The sequence below is a fragment of the Leptosomus discolor genome, chromosome 2 (assembly GCF_034619465.1).
Source record: "Leptosomus discolor isolate bLepDis1 chromosome 2, bLepDis1.hap2, whole genome shotgun sequence".
NCBI classification, from domain to species: Eukaryota; Metazoa; Chordata; class Aves; order Leptosomiformes; family Leptosomidae; genus Leptosomus; species Leptosomus discolor.
Genome location: NC_141392.1, coordinates 10,514,751 through 10,528,999, shown reverse-complemented (window position 1 = coordinate 10,528,999; position 14,249 = coordinate 10,514,751). Strand labels below are relative to the sequence as shown.

At 43.9% G+C, this 14,249-nt stretch overlaps 1 protein-coding gene across 3 annotated transcripts; it reads right to left on the bottom strand.

Moving 5' to 3' along the window:
• Nucleotides 1–2,449: 2,449 nt before the first annotated feature.
• MRPS10 (mitochondrial ribosomal protein S10) lies at nucleotides 2,450–12,324 on the bottom strand. Of its 3 annotated transcripts, XM_086460592.1 has the most exons (8): nucleotides 12,245–12,324; nucleotides 9,615–9,673; nucleotides 9,440–9,512; nucleotides 8,112–8,251; nucleotides 7,527–7,635; nucleotides 6,325–6,414; nucleotides 5,952–6,047; nucleotides 2,450–3,378 (listed from the first exon to the last, which is right to left on the bottom strand). In XM_086460592.1, exons 1-7 carry the CDS (start codon nucleotides 12,278–12,280, stop codon nucleotides 5,961–5,963), a joined length of 594 nt encoding a protein of 197 aa, XP_086316718.1. In that variant the 5' UTR covers nucleotides 12,281–12,324; the 3' UTR covers nucleotides 2,450–3,378; nucleotides 5,952–5,960. The 3 variants fall into 3 exon arrangements, with proteins under 3 accessions (XP_086316718.1, XP_086316717.1, XP_086316719.1); XM_086460591.1 differs by lacking the exon at nucleotides 2,450–3,378 and having other exon boundaries at nucleotides 5,861–6,047; XM_086460593.1 differs by lacking the exons at nucleotides 2,450–3,378; nucleotides 9,440–9,512; nucleotides 9,615–9,673 and having other exon boundaries at nucleotides 5,861–6,047.
• Nucleotides 12,325–14,249: the final 1,925 nt, after the last annotated feature.

Sequence of the window (14,249 nt, the reverse complement as noted above, 5' to 3'; positions counted from 1 at the left end):
GCTGCTCCGGCCGTGCTGCAGACCCCGGCGGGCGCGGGGGTGCACAGCGCAGCGCGGGCTGGAGCGAGGGGGCTTTGGAGAGGCGCTGCTGCTGTTGGCGCTGCGCTCGCTGCGGCCCGGAGCTGCCGCGCACCGCCCGCACATCCCCGTTATCTCCCACCGCCGGGTCTCCGTGGAGCTGCCCGCCGCGCTCCGGCGGCGCTTTTCCTCTTACAGGCGATCCCGGCGCTGTCGGAGGCGTCAAAGAGCGGCTTTACTCGTGGGGTGCGGAGCTGTTTCTTACGGGCTTCCGCCGTTGGGCACGGGGGGAGAGCAGGAGCAGGAGCTCTGTCCGGAGCTGAACCGGGAGGGCTCGGGAGGTTTTGGGGAGCTGAACGTGGGCGCAGCTGCTAAGGTAGCCAACAGCCAGCAGCCTTCATGGCTGGGTTAAAGCGAAACCGAAAAAGGGAAATCACCGGAACTCGGGGGTAGCGGGGATAAGCTTGGATGTGAGCGCTGGTCGTAACACTCCTTTGAAAATGCTGGCTAGGATGATCCATGACCCTGCTTCGCTGAGTTTCATTCTGCTTTTTAATGTTGCCTTATTAAAACCGCACTGATCTTGTTCTTTTGTGACCATTTGAATGCCAGCACTTGCTTCTGGGGTCAACTTCACCCTTCTTTTGACAGTAACAGGGAAGTTTTTCTACCAGTTCACAAGATTTGGCCCTGTAGCTTAATATCTGTCACCCCCTTTGCCTTCATCCCGACTTCCATTTAACATTTGAAACCGATCATATTTGTGGGGCTCCTGCCCGACTCCTTCCTCCCTCCTGCGTGGGCAGCACTTGGCATTTAGGATTAAGCTGTTGGTGAACTACCTAAGCTCCCGTGCTGCCCCTCGCACCTGTCCCTGGGAAGCCATGCTTCCCCAGGAGGAACACAGGGAGCAGGGCAGCACAGGCCACGGTACCCCACGGGACCGGAGAGCAGCAGCCACCCGCTGTGGCACGACAATCCCGGGCTTACACTGCCTGCCGGTGCTGTGGCAGCGTGAGGTCACCCTGGCCGCGGGGTCGGCGGCCCGGCAGGCGGAGGGGCTGCGGCTCCGCCAGTGCTGGCAGGGGCCCGGGCGCTACAGCCTGGGCAAGCAGCGGGGACGGGGCTGTGCCGGACTGGGCTCCCTCTGCTGCTTTTCTGCAGCGCCCTGAAACGCCACTGGTCATCGCTCCCTCGGCTTAAAACTTTTACGCCAAGTCGCCGTCTGAACTCGCGTTCCCAAAGACGTGGAATCACGTCGGTGGCACTGGAGCTCCCAGCTGCTGCAGGCGAGCGCGCCACCAGCCCTGTTCTCTGCAGACTGCCCCTGCACCAGCGCCTTTGATTCCAGCAACAACAGGGGAAAGACAACCAAGGCAAAAAGCCCAAAGTATCTGCAACGTGTTCTGCCGACCTAGTTCTGTCAGCAGGAACGATTAAACCCCATCAGCACAGCTCTGCTGCTGCTACCTGCGTATCTTCAGTGCTTTCATCTGTGTGACACGTTCCAGAGACACACGGTTTATAACAGCCGCTTCCTTTATCGAGAGCACTCTGCTGATCGGGACACAGCGGCCTCGTCACTGCCAGCTTGCTACCTTCGTTCTTCCATCTCATTTATCAGCGCAGCAACTCACTGTTATGCTTTTCTTCACCCCTGCTTTTCTACTTCTGCTTTCGCCTCTTCCCCCGTGAGGTGCCATTTTGTGCATGTTTTTAATCGGAATAAATGTGTTGATTGCGCTCTTTTCCCCACGGGATGCACAAACGGAGAGCTCAACTTTAAATCATTCCGCCGTACGTTACTGCGGCAGCGTGAGTTACACCTTGGACTGTAGCACACTGCTTACAAAGCTGAACGCTGATTTATTTACTAATCACTGCTTCGTGGCATATAATAAAAAGAAGGATGCAGAACTCTTACAACACTGGCCTGAAGCAATGCAAAGGGCTCATTCCTTCCCTCACCTCACTCGATCCTTGCCTGATCTCCTCTGGTGTCTCTTTCTGTACCTCACCCATTCCCTGGTAGCAGCGGGCGCCTACGCAAAGGCAAGGACCTTGACGGTGCCTTGCTGTGCCATTTGCATGAACACAGAGAACAACAAGAAAACAAATACCAGTGAAAATAAAAAAGCAGAGCCACGACCAAACACAGTGTTTGGTGGCTGCTGACTTAAAATGTAAAACGGAATTTTTATCACAAAAACCCCCAAACTTCCTACCTACCCATAAGTTCCTTAACAAAACTGAAAGTTCTCTGCACAAGAACAGGAGCTCCTCTGGAGCCGGCCAGCACAGCAGGCCAGTTCAGCCGCTGGACTTTCAGGATGTGGCACATTTTCAGTGAAAGAACGACGCCGTCACCTTCTAACGGGGCACACAGTCATCCTCGGGCACCAACTGGGAGAGGTACCCTGACCTACTGAAAGAGCAGAGCGTGGCCATGTTTAAGGCAACAGATTTTCAAAACTTCTTTATCTCTCTTTCTCTACCATTAATGATCAACAAAGAGTTACTCAGGCAGATATTTTTCACTTATGTATGCAAGTTCCTTGTTTATTCTTAAGCAAAACTAATTTAGCAAAGAACAGAACAGCAGGGTGCTTTTGTACTAAGTCTGTTCCCCCAAATAGCAATACTTGGCCTAATATTCTTATTTTGCTGATGGAAAACAAGTTTAGAAACTACTTTGCCACTTTTTTTTTTTTTTGGTGCCAGTGAGAGCTGCAGTTTGAGTGCTGGTGTTGAAAATTAAACTGCAATTCTTTTGCTCATAAAATGGCTGATATGTTCACTGACACTAGTTCCTTACACGGCGGTGACTATAACGCATTGTTAATGTAAAAACCACTGCAATGAACTTAGTGTTCTTTAAAGAACGACCAAGCTTATACCCTGAAAAAACACGGAATGTGGAGAACAAGATAGTCTTAAATGTAATGTCTCTTCCAATTTTAAGTCTGGGTTGGGGGGGAAAGCATTTTAGAAAGATCCAGGGTACGCTCACCAGATAAGCTGCCTAAATTCCTATGTTGTCCACAGCAACATTAGCTCAAAGCCCCCAAACCCGCAGCCGTCTCTGCAGAAGCACATGTACGTAAGGCAGTAGATCAGCTTGGCAGACACCTGCGTTCCACTCTGCATGCCAGGAACGGAAACCTGAACATGAAAGAAGGGGATGAAGACAAAGCCCAAACCTTCTGTGGGCACCCAGGATCACGGACACGATCTTTTCAGTGCTTCAGACTTGCTATGCAGCGCATCCGTGTGTGGTTCGCTGACAATGGTGCGGAGAGAATATCTCAGGCCAGGTTTTCCCGCCCTGGATAGCCCGCACTGGGACAGGCTACCAAGTGTCTGAAAGTGAAGTGAAGGTACAGGTTTGAACGAGAGGAAGAACAGAAGAACAGAGGAACTCTGCATGATGACTTGCTTTGCTTTTGGGTGGGTGCCAACACTAGGGAAGAACTGGCCAGTTTAAAACTGATCCTGTATAAAATACGAGAACTTATTTTTCTCCCAAGTAGTTCCTGAACTAATTTATGTTTTAATGTATGTCCCCTCTTGGATAATACAGAATGATTGTTTGGGTCTGCAAGTTTCATCACTGTATTTGATTTTTGATGGCAAACTCAACCTTCTGCTCTTTAATTTCTTGGCAGCATGACCATCGCAGGCTAAAGCGGCTCTTGTCGGTTCCAAGTATCTGAAGTTGCTGGACTTGTTTGGAGTCCCATTGGTGTGACTCAGTTACGATGTCACCCTGTCTCCGTAATGTAGATATTTTAACTTTCTCTGAGCAAAAGGTGAAACTTCTGTACCCTAATGACTCAGGGAAAAAGCCCTATGAATATTTTCAGTAACTAACATCAAAAAAACTATTATTTTGAACTGGAAACATATTCTAATACTGAAGCAGAGAAGAGTTAATATTTACACGTCAGGAGAGAATGAAAGACGAGTGATGATAACGTGCTGATGTATGAAAGACCTTGCATCAGCAGCTGCCATGCTCTGATTGCGTGCTTTTTGATACTATCAAGTGGCATTTTATTTAAGTAAAGAAGGAAGTGTGTACTTTTTATCAATTGCGTTTCTCATAATGCAATAAATAGCATTTCCAATGAAAGTTACTTTTTGTTAAGAGAACCAGGAATTTTGAACAGTGAGACAGTAGCTTCACACAGCAGCACGCCCACGCCCTGGGGCAGGGATACGCTGTCCTACCCGCAGATCCTCCCAGGGCCTGAGGGATTTATCACGGTTGGCTTATGAACGATTGACAGAAACACAACGGCCACTTTTCACCACACAAATGGACAAGGGTGAATACCGGTTTTGTGCGGGAAAAACCCCCTGAACTTGGGAATACCACAGCAAACTAGTCAGAGGGAAGCCTGAGGATGAAATGTTCAAACAGGAGCAAGAACCTCCCCAACTTTCACAACAGGAAAGATATCTTTAAAAGCCAGTTGTGCTACTTTTGTGGCTGCAAAAACGAGGAAACTAGAGGAAGGGTGGAATTTCCTAATGGCGCTTGCTAGGAAAAGCCATGATGAGCATGTGAGGTTCTGCTCCCAAATTTCTAATTTGAAGGGGCAGATTCTAGACCCTGCCTGTTTTGGTGCAGTTTGATCCAAGACAATAGCAGACTTGAAGCAGTTTTAACTACAGTTTTATATTACACAAAGAGCAAAACCTTCTTGTGTCACAACTTCCCGGGTAAATGACTGTCCCTTGCCGCATTTCTAGTGCTCCCTGGAATAACGGACAGTCATAAGTCATGTCCTGGCATGTGAAATGCAGAGCCTGGCAGAAAAGGTTTCTCAAGCAAGAGGCTTGCCGCATGGTCACGCTCAAGTTAACGTGTCCATCATTAAGTTGTGGTAGCGGTATGATTAAGACTAACTGTAGAAACTAAAACTGAGGTAACACTCCAGGCACGACTGATGACCCCTGGCATGTGTAAGAACGGGAAATACTCCAGAGCACTTTGATGAAATGCTGAGAATAAATTCAGACTGCATCTTTACAAAACGGCTTTGTACCGAAAGGTACGGTCCTTTGGCAAATGAACTCTGGGCATCTTGTAAACGCAGGGTAATTTAGGCTGTTTTTAAAATATCTAATCCATAATCAACAGGATTCTGCCACAGTTGCCTTTGAGCAGAGCCTTCCTGACAATTTTTACATGGTTAAATGCCTCAAAGAAAAGTAACGTATGTGAATGCTCTGGATTTAGTTTTAGATTATTCTACAAACCTGAAAATTTTAAAAACAGCTGTTATTTGCATAACATATCAGTGTATTTTGTATATTTTTGAATCCTAAAGTAGGCTGGCAGCTGTTAGTCACAAAGTATTTGTGGAAGGAAATCCACATCCAGCTTACTGGCAGCGACTGGCAGGATTTTAAAAATTGAATGGACTTGAAAACTTCAGTGCCGATATTTAGCAGAGCTCCTGTTTAGATTGAGACAGCCTAACCACTGACGGAATGAAGTTAATATGCAAGCTGTACATGCACCTGGGGTTCAGTTACTTCAAAGGAGCTGTAGCAAAAAATGTGTAACATTGTTATGGCACCCATAACATTAAACATTACACAAACGTTAAGTGGATTTTGAAAATATTTCAGAATTCAGAAGCCATCTAGTATTAAAAGGAGATTGGGAATTTATATATATGTATAAAAATAAACTTTAGCTTTCTACAAACATATTCTAGACGATCATAGTTCTTGATCACAGAGCACAGTCAAACTTCACTTTACAGCTGTTCAGTCTACAAGTACTGGAGTAATAATCAAGAATAACTTGATGAAACACGAGTTTATACAATTACTTTATACAAGAACTTTATTTAACAGTAGACTGTCTCAGTAATCAGTTGACAGGAGCAACTAATTTCAGCATGAATTGAGTCAAGTACCTGGTGAGTTCATGACTTGACTTCAGCTTCCTCTACTGGAGGTAGCGTATCCCACACTGGTTCCTGAATGTGTTCAGGTATTTTCTCGATCTTAGTCTAAAAGGAAAGCAAAGCAACCACTTACTATATCGGCTAGTTAACACCTACCGATCTTGCTTTACTTAAGTCTGGTTCGAGATATTTACCAGATTAAAAGTGCCATCTAGTGGCGTTTTCAAGCAACACAGCCTCTTTACCGTGGTAATACTTTGGAAAATGTTCCTTCCAAACTACACACATTTCCTCTGCTGGCTTTCTAAAGACCTCAGTGGTTATTCGCACTCGCATCAGGACTCAGCCTCGTAACAGTTAATAACGTGAGACGGAAACTTACCTTTTTTACTTCCATGGCAACCCCTTCAGGTAAGTTTCGCTGAACGTACTCCAAGTAAACTGCAGCAGTACTGCCTGTTAGGTATTTTAACTGAAACAGAAGTAATGTTTTTTTAATGAACTACTATTATTAATACTTCAAACAGAATACAAAAAAAGGAGTTTGCCCTAGTTTCTCTAGCTCTTGCTATGGGACCAAACATCTGACAGGAAGGCAGCTTCCACAGCAGCGAACAGAGGCAGCTGAGCTGTACGCAGCTCTCACGCGAGCATAAAGTTGTCGTTTCACTCCACTGAACGGCGCATACGGCCTGTGATCACACACGCTGATTATGATGGAAGTGCTGGATCTTAACACTGGAGGTATCAGATGAAATTAATTACAGGTTATGCAAGAATTTCCAGCTTTTGTATACTCCCACAGTTCAAGCTCGTAATAAATCCTGCAACTCCAGAATTCCACTGAGTTACTGACTTTCTCATTTCCCCTGGATGGCAAAAATAGCACCTATGGTCTGCGGGCAGCCACTTGTACTGCGCCAGTGTCTGGGGCCTTAAAGCCAAGTCCCATTTTGTGCAAATACACAGTGAGACGCCCAGAAGCCACGAAATGCTGGCAGTAAACCTTTCTTCTAAGAAAGGCCACCACAGCTGCGTTCTAAACCGTACAGAAGTCTGTGTCATCAGCCATAGAGCCAGTGGTTTGTACACGCTTCCTTTCTTCTGTTTCCCCCATGCGGTGTAATTTACCACACGATGTTGCGCAGGGCAAAAGTACACGTGTTCAAAAACATCAGACAAACTCACAACGAACAGAATCGAACACTTAGCAACTGGTAATGACAATGATTTAGCTGCATCTTCTTCCCTTCCTGAGAAACCTCCTATCCCACGGATCCCTGGAAACCAACAGCGTAAAACACATAAAGATAACCCCCAATTCTATCTTATTTTTGAGTCATTCTTTCAGATGTTAAGATGATGGTCAAAATCTGCCTTTTAATCCAAAAATTATGTAGGCTGTACATTCAGAACAACTTGTGTTTCACTGGATGTACCTAGGTCAGCTGTTTTCCGGTATTCCCTGCACTCTCCTCCCCAACCCAAGTAAACAGGAAACCTGTGTTCACTCCTGAACTAGCATGTTAACAGCTTTGAAATGTGCACCTAGAACATACTTATTTTTTCTTATGTCTTTCTTACCTCCAAACAGATGTAATGTGTTCTCATTTCATACTGAACTCTGTGCTTCTTGTAAATGTGTACAGATTTTAGAAGTGTCAATCGTTCTATCGTCTTTGGAGGTTTATGGCTGAAAAAAGCATAAAAATAAAATTTAATTTTATATAAGGGATGCAAATACAAATTATCTGGAAGATTATGCTGAAATCCCTGTTCTTATTTGACATTTAGAAGATCTACAAGGAAGTATTAAGCACTGATACAGTTCATTATGAAGCCAGATGGGCATGGTTAATGCTCGGGTATTAACAAGCATCAGTTCAGGGAAGCCAGAGCACTGACAACTGCGCTCGGAGCACTGTCAATATCCTTCATGTAGCTAAAATGCACTTCTACTATGGCAGCAGTGCCGAGTGCGGAACTGCTGCTGCTTTCTCATCGCTGTGCTGCCATCTAAGAAGTGTTAGATTTATAATCCGAGAAAAAATGTCAGATTACACCTGTTTCTTCTGAAAAAAAAAAAACCTTCCAAGCGCAGAACCTGAATTACAGTAGAAGACATAAGAAGCATCTGACACCACATCACCCTACAGATGAGTTACTTACACTTTTTCAACAGAGATGCCAAGTTCTTTAGCTGCAAGCACTGCAAAATATTCATAGCTGTCCAACACAGCTTTGTCGTGGCCTTTAACTAAAAGGGACAATCTCTTGTACAGTGTTTCTGGCTCATCTGAAATGGATACCTGCGTTTTTAAAGAAAGGACAAGAGTTACCACTCTATGTTCTCCTCAATTAACACACACACCGCATACTTTCTTAGCCTGTGTGCCCCATTTGTAGAAGAGGAAAAAACCCATACACGGTTGGCTGCTTATTTTAGATCTCTGCAAGAGGCTGACAGTATTACTTTGATCGACAGTTCTCCTCTTGTCAGGGAAGGCAAAAGCAGGAAGAGATACCTCTAAAAACCTCTAAAAAGTTAGGTAAAATTTCTTGATCAGAAAAAGAAAGGGAATGCCAGATAAATATAAGGAGGACAACACTAGTAAAGACAAGCACGAACCTCACTGTTAAAGCAAGTCTGGAGCAGTGATATTTGTATTTTAAAGAGCAGCGTAAGAATACCTGAAATTCTCAGACTTCACTTGGGTCTGGACAGTAACTAGAACATGATGGACAGTAACAGAACTCTCACTTTACTAAGGCACTTATAAGGGCTACTTGAAACACAGGAGGCTTCTGCGGGCATTTTATCCTTTGTGTTTGTCCAGGTTCAAGGTTATGACTTTCAGTTAGAGCTTCAATTTCTGATGGCCCGGGCTCCCTGATCATCTGAAAAGACAAGATGTCTTCCAGGAAGGACTGATTTTCCCACAGGTTTAGTCCCAGGCACAGTAAATCCAGCATGTGCCAGGCATGGCAGGAAGGCTGGGTCTGCACTGTGGATCTAATACTGCCTGTAACATTTTGGCTTGTTTGCACGTATTATACAGACTGAGCACATGTTTCTGAAGTCCTAGTCCAAATCAATGCACTCAGATTCTAAAAGCAAGATATCCACCACATGCCTTCATGAACTTCCCACCTCATCAGCCCTGGGCTGCCAACTTTCAAGCCAGAGACACAGGCCTTAGCCTGGCTAAGCTGCTGCAGGCGCTGAACTGAACATGGCCGAAAAGCGGGTATTTCATAGAGTTACAGCTGCGTAGAGGAGGAGGCAAGTGACTAAGAGGCAACTGTGAGCTACAGAAATATTGCTGAAAAAAAAATAAATCTCAAATACCAATAGTCTAAAGAGTTTCTTTCTCTATGACAAATCTGTGATCATTAAGGCAGAATATAAAAAAGCTGCAATAATGGAATTCAAGTTTTTCATACATTCTCTTTATTACTAAGACAACATGCAAAACCTCACTGTATGAAACACTTACCAGAGGGTTAGTATTAGGCTCCTGTGTATCAGCATGGGACCCAGCCAGCCGTGCTCCCATCAACTCAGAGTTTCTAGAAATGTGGGAATGGGTAACACATAAAAAGTTGTTAAAGTTAGATTTTTTTAGGCAGTGTGGAGAAGAAATGGAAAGAAGGAGGACTTTTCATACTTACGGAAGAAAACACTGTTTTTGCATAATTCTGCTTGCATAATTGACATGAAAAGCTGATCCCTGCATAAAACAAACAGGTTATGGTGTTTTCTTGTCCCCCCAAACTGGAAAGTAGCCCATTAATACAGGTTTATTAAAGGTTACTTTTTTTGCACACCAGAGCATAACACATTCCTAGGCATTAATCTCCCAAACTAGAAAGTTTGTTCTATTGGAAAATGCAGGAAAACAGGAGCATGGAAACATTAATTTAGTATGCAACAGCACCTAAAAAAAGGAACACATTAAGGAAGCAATATAACAGTATGCACTTACTGTTAACAAGGCACCTGAATAGCAATCACAAAGCATTTTTTTAGCATAAATATGTGTTTGTGTGGCATCAGATACCATTTCTGTAATTACTTTTTCTTTAGTTTCACTTTCATAGTTCAATATATATTAGTTTCGCTGAGTGACAAGTTTAAGTAGGACTTGCTACTATAAAAGCAACTGAAAACAGTATCCTATAAATGGAAAAATTCAATCTCTGATTTTAAATGGAAGTTTCCTGGATTTTTCAGAAAAAAATTCCTTGTGATTTTGAATGCTTGTTCTTTAAAGAGAACATTTAAATAGAAATACTTCTAACAAGCAAATGAACCATATTTAAAAGACAAGTTTTTTCTGTGTTAAAAAGGGAATACAACTGTTTGTCAAGATGTAACTTTACTGTCTTTCATAGTAGAATAATCGCTCTCTTCTGAACATTACGTGACTTCTAGTTTCCTTCCACGAATTCCTAATTTGGCAAAGTTACAGACTACTTGAGGGGAAAAAAAAAAATAAAAAAAGAGGGAACCAGAGCTCTCACTCACTTAAGAGAAACTCACGGCTGCAGCAGAATGCTGAAGCAGAATTAGCTACTTATCCAGCCCTGACACTCTTATTTAACAGGTGCTGAAGTCACAGCTGTAAGAGACGACGGATGCCCCACACATAGGTTATGTAGGTATAATCAAAACATCAGGAAACAGCCAGAATTGACACTTTTCCACGTAATCTTAATTTAGTTGGTCACGGATATGCATAACTAACTATACAATGCTATTAGGTCCCTGACCTTCTCCAGTATGCATTGTATATTAATTATAGATCAGCAGTGAATGAAGCTGTTTCCTGAAGTAAATCTGCCTCATTCACTATTTATTCTACAAATTCTGCATCCGATAAGGCAGATGACGGCAGGAAGAGGCAGGAGAGTTTCCTGTTTACAAAGCTGACTTGTTTGGAGAGCACAGCTGGATGTCTACCCTTAGGCAAGCCTTTCAAATCCAGATGTTCACAGAGGAGCACTGGTGTTACATGCTTAAGTGCATGACACAATAAGCAACTTTAGGAGCACTGATTATTTGCCATTATAGTTGATGACCATTCAGAATGTGTCAACGTTCATGCTGGGAAATATTTGAGCCTTAATACCTAAAATTAAAGAAATACATCTGACAAAATTATCTTGATCTCTGCACCTCAATTCTCTATCTCTGAAGCCAGAACACCGCCTCCCTTTCATTCAATGCCAATATGAAGCACATGAACAAACATCATCACTTCAGGGCCTACGAGCATAAAAGACTGTATTCAGTCCAGGGCTTCAACTGTGTGCAAGTATATGGCACAGAACCTGACCCCAGACAATAAATCTAAGACGGCTGACTAGAATTGTAACGAAAAGTTGTCTCTGTCTTTGGGTTTTTTGTGTGTATGCACTCTCTGCTATGATTTCTTTTACTTCTAACTGCTTGACCTCGTAATATGGATTTGTTATTTGCATACAAAGATAGATACACGCATTGCATAATGTGTCACATGGTTTTGGATACAAAAATTTCAGTCTTCATGTAATAAAGACGACTAAAAACATGATGAAACGACACAGTTCTACCCCAGCCTTTACAATATTTTATGATTGTGCATATTATTCCCACCACAAGCTGTCTCATTTTGTTACTATGCACATACACAGAGTCAAAAGTTTTTGTAAAATAAAGGCGCTCTGTTCAAACTTTGACAAAATAGTAGTAAAGATGACATTCAGCAGGCAGCAAAGTATATTTTAACAGCTTCCTTCATTCTCTGATTCAAATATACTTAAAGTGACCTTGCTAATGGCCATCATAGAAGGTGGAAGAGACACTCAGACTGCAACATAACCCCATCTCCTGTGTGAACCAAGGCCTTGCACAAAACACAATTACCCCTGTCCTAATGCAAAACAGCTTTCGTTTTGTTTGGCTGAGAGATTCTGAAGTACTCAGGAGGAGACAGAAAGGTAAGCAAGTCCAGAACACATAAAATACACAGAGAAGGAGAGTTCAGGGCTTCAGATAATGAATAGGAAACGCCCAGCATCAAATTTTCTTAGGCTGAGAGAAAGCAATCACTACTTAGAAGTCAAAAATCGGCAGAAAACATCGGTGGTAGGAAAACGTTTTGGTTTTCTACGTTATAAATTCAAGATTTGAAACTTTAAGGCTAGAAACAGGCTTGGCACATGACCTCCGAATCTAAGTCATCTGTTCTTCATCACCTCTTACACCCTGAGTAACCGCCGCAAAAAAACGGACCCCCCTCTCCCGCCACACACCCCACCTGAAACAGCCGCCGCCACAGCCACCCCGCCGCCATCTTGTCTTCGCCCCAACCCGCCGATCACAGCGTGCGGCCCGGAAGGAGATGAACGGCCTCATCCGCCGCTCACACCCTACCCCCTCGAAGAGCGCCCTCCGCCGCCATGGCGGAGACACAGGGCCGCGCTCGGGGGTGGGGAGGCGCGTTGGGAGCTCGTATGGCGCCGTTCGGCGCCATACGAGCTCCCAACGCGCCTCCCCACCCCCCGTTCCCGCCTTCCCCCCAGCGTTGCCTCAGCGCAGGGACCCGCGCTCCAACGGCCCTCCCCGCGCGCCCAAACCGCTTCCCGCCAACGGTCGCCCCCCTCCCCCGTTCCCCTCACGTACGTTCTCCGTCCCCTTTTCCAGGTGACAATACCCACTGACGGAGGGAAGAGCAAGCAGGAATCGTTCTTCTTTCCGATCCGCAGGCAAGGCAGGGGGTTGTGGGGGTTTTTTTTTTTGTTTTGTTTTATTGTTTTTCTCCTCTCCCTGAAGGTGAGAGGGAAAGGAGGTTTCTTCAGTTCCGTCCGTCGTCGCCTCCCCCCATCTTTTCTGGGAACGCTTTTTACCGCAACTCGTTCTTACCAAGAAAATACTCATGTCCACCCAACTGTATAGAGGTGAATAGATGAGTTTTTTGGTTTGTTTTGCCTGGGACGATGCAGGAATCCTTTTGTCAAACATGAACTTAAGCTTTCAACCGTCTCCCCCTCCTAACAATACTTAAAAAGGTATACGAGCCTGTTGGCAAAACCCAACCAACTATATTTTACCCAAGTATAGAAATGACTGGAAGTATCATATAACCCCCTTTCTTTTTACACATATAAACAGCAGTTAATATTACAACACAGCTTCTGATCAGCACTGAATACTGGGGGGGGGGGGGGGGGGGGGGGGGGGCATAACCAAGTACTAATTCATGCCACTAAGCCATCCTAACACACACATCCCGGTAGGTAGCAACTTTAAATTAAGCTGTGTGCAAATCAAATGCTAAGAGCAGGAACCTGAAACCAGCATAGATCACAAGCTATATCAAATGTATATTTTTTTATTTTGTTACTTCCTCTGCCACCTAAAATTACAGTCTTGCTTTTTACACTAAAGCACCTAAAATATTTACAACCATCTTCTAATAAAATAACAGTTAAATACTGAAAATAAGATTTTTCTCATAAAATATGTCTTCTATATGTACAGGTTTTATCAAAGAGGACTGAGTTCAATAGTGAACAGTTTTCCATCATCAACCATCAGCAAGAAAACAACTTTTCTGAAATAAAACTGTGTCTGACTTACGTACAAATAGGCAGAACAGCATCTGTTTAACATCAGCCAATGCAACACTTAATAATAACGAAGTCAATGTTTGAGGCCTATATCGAGTACTGCTTAAGAAATGTGCATTTCTTTTTTTCCTTTATGAGTAACTTCTTTGGTTATCGTTGTTCCATTATCTTCTTGGCTGTACGACAAAACAGCACCCGATTAACGTTACAGAACCAGGCATATATATGTATATATATTTATCTATACTATGTTTAGCACAGATACCTGTCCAATTGTTGCTAGAAAAGTTCCACTGTCGATTCTTTAATACAGAGCTGCTCTTGAGAATCAAGCCCACCAGTTTCTACTATATTTCACTGTTCCTTCAAGCAGAACTCTGACTTCAATTATCACTTTGCTTAAACACTCAGCTTTTCCCCACCATTAACATGGCAATCTGAAAACATCTTTCCATTTTCCAGTGCAGCAGCCTTTTTCAGAAAGATCCTCAAAAGTTCAAAATTATACAAGTTCGGTAGAGGAAGAGTTGGCTTGTAAAAGCCAACACAAGTTACCTCTCACAAAAGCGTCCACTTTGCAAACCAGTAAGACTTGCACAATCTACAAAATTTATTATCAGTGCATCTAGCTGGCAGCATACAGCTGAACACCCAGCCTGCTGAACCTGGGTTGCATGGCCCCTGGAAAAGTAA

Coding starts and splice junctions, on each gene's coding strand:
- MRPS10 (XM_086460592.1), bottom strand. CDS start 12,280: ATGGCGGCGGGGTGGCTGTGGCGGCGGCTGTTTCAG. Junction 9,674..12,244: donor TGTGGCGGCGGCTGTTTCAG/GTGGGGTGTGTG, acceptor TGTTTTATGCAG/GGATCAGCTTTTCATGTCAA. Junction 9,513..9,614: donor CAAAAACAGTGTTTTCTTCC/GTAAGTATGAAA, acceptor CCACATTTCTAG/AAACTCTGAGTTGATGGGAG.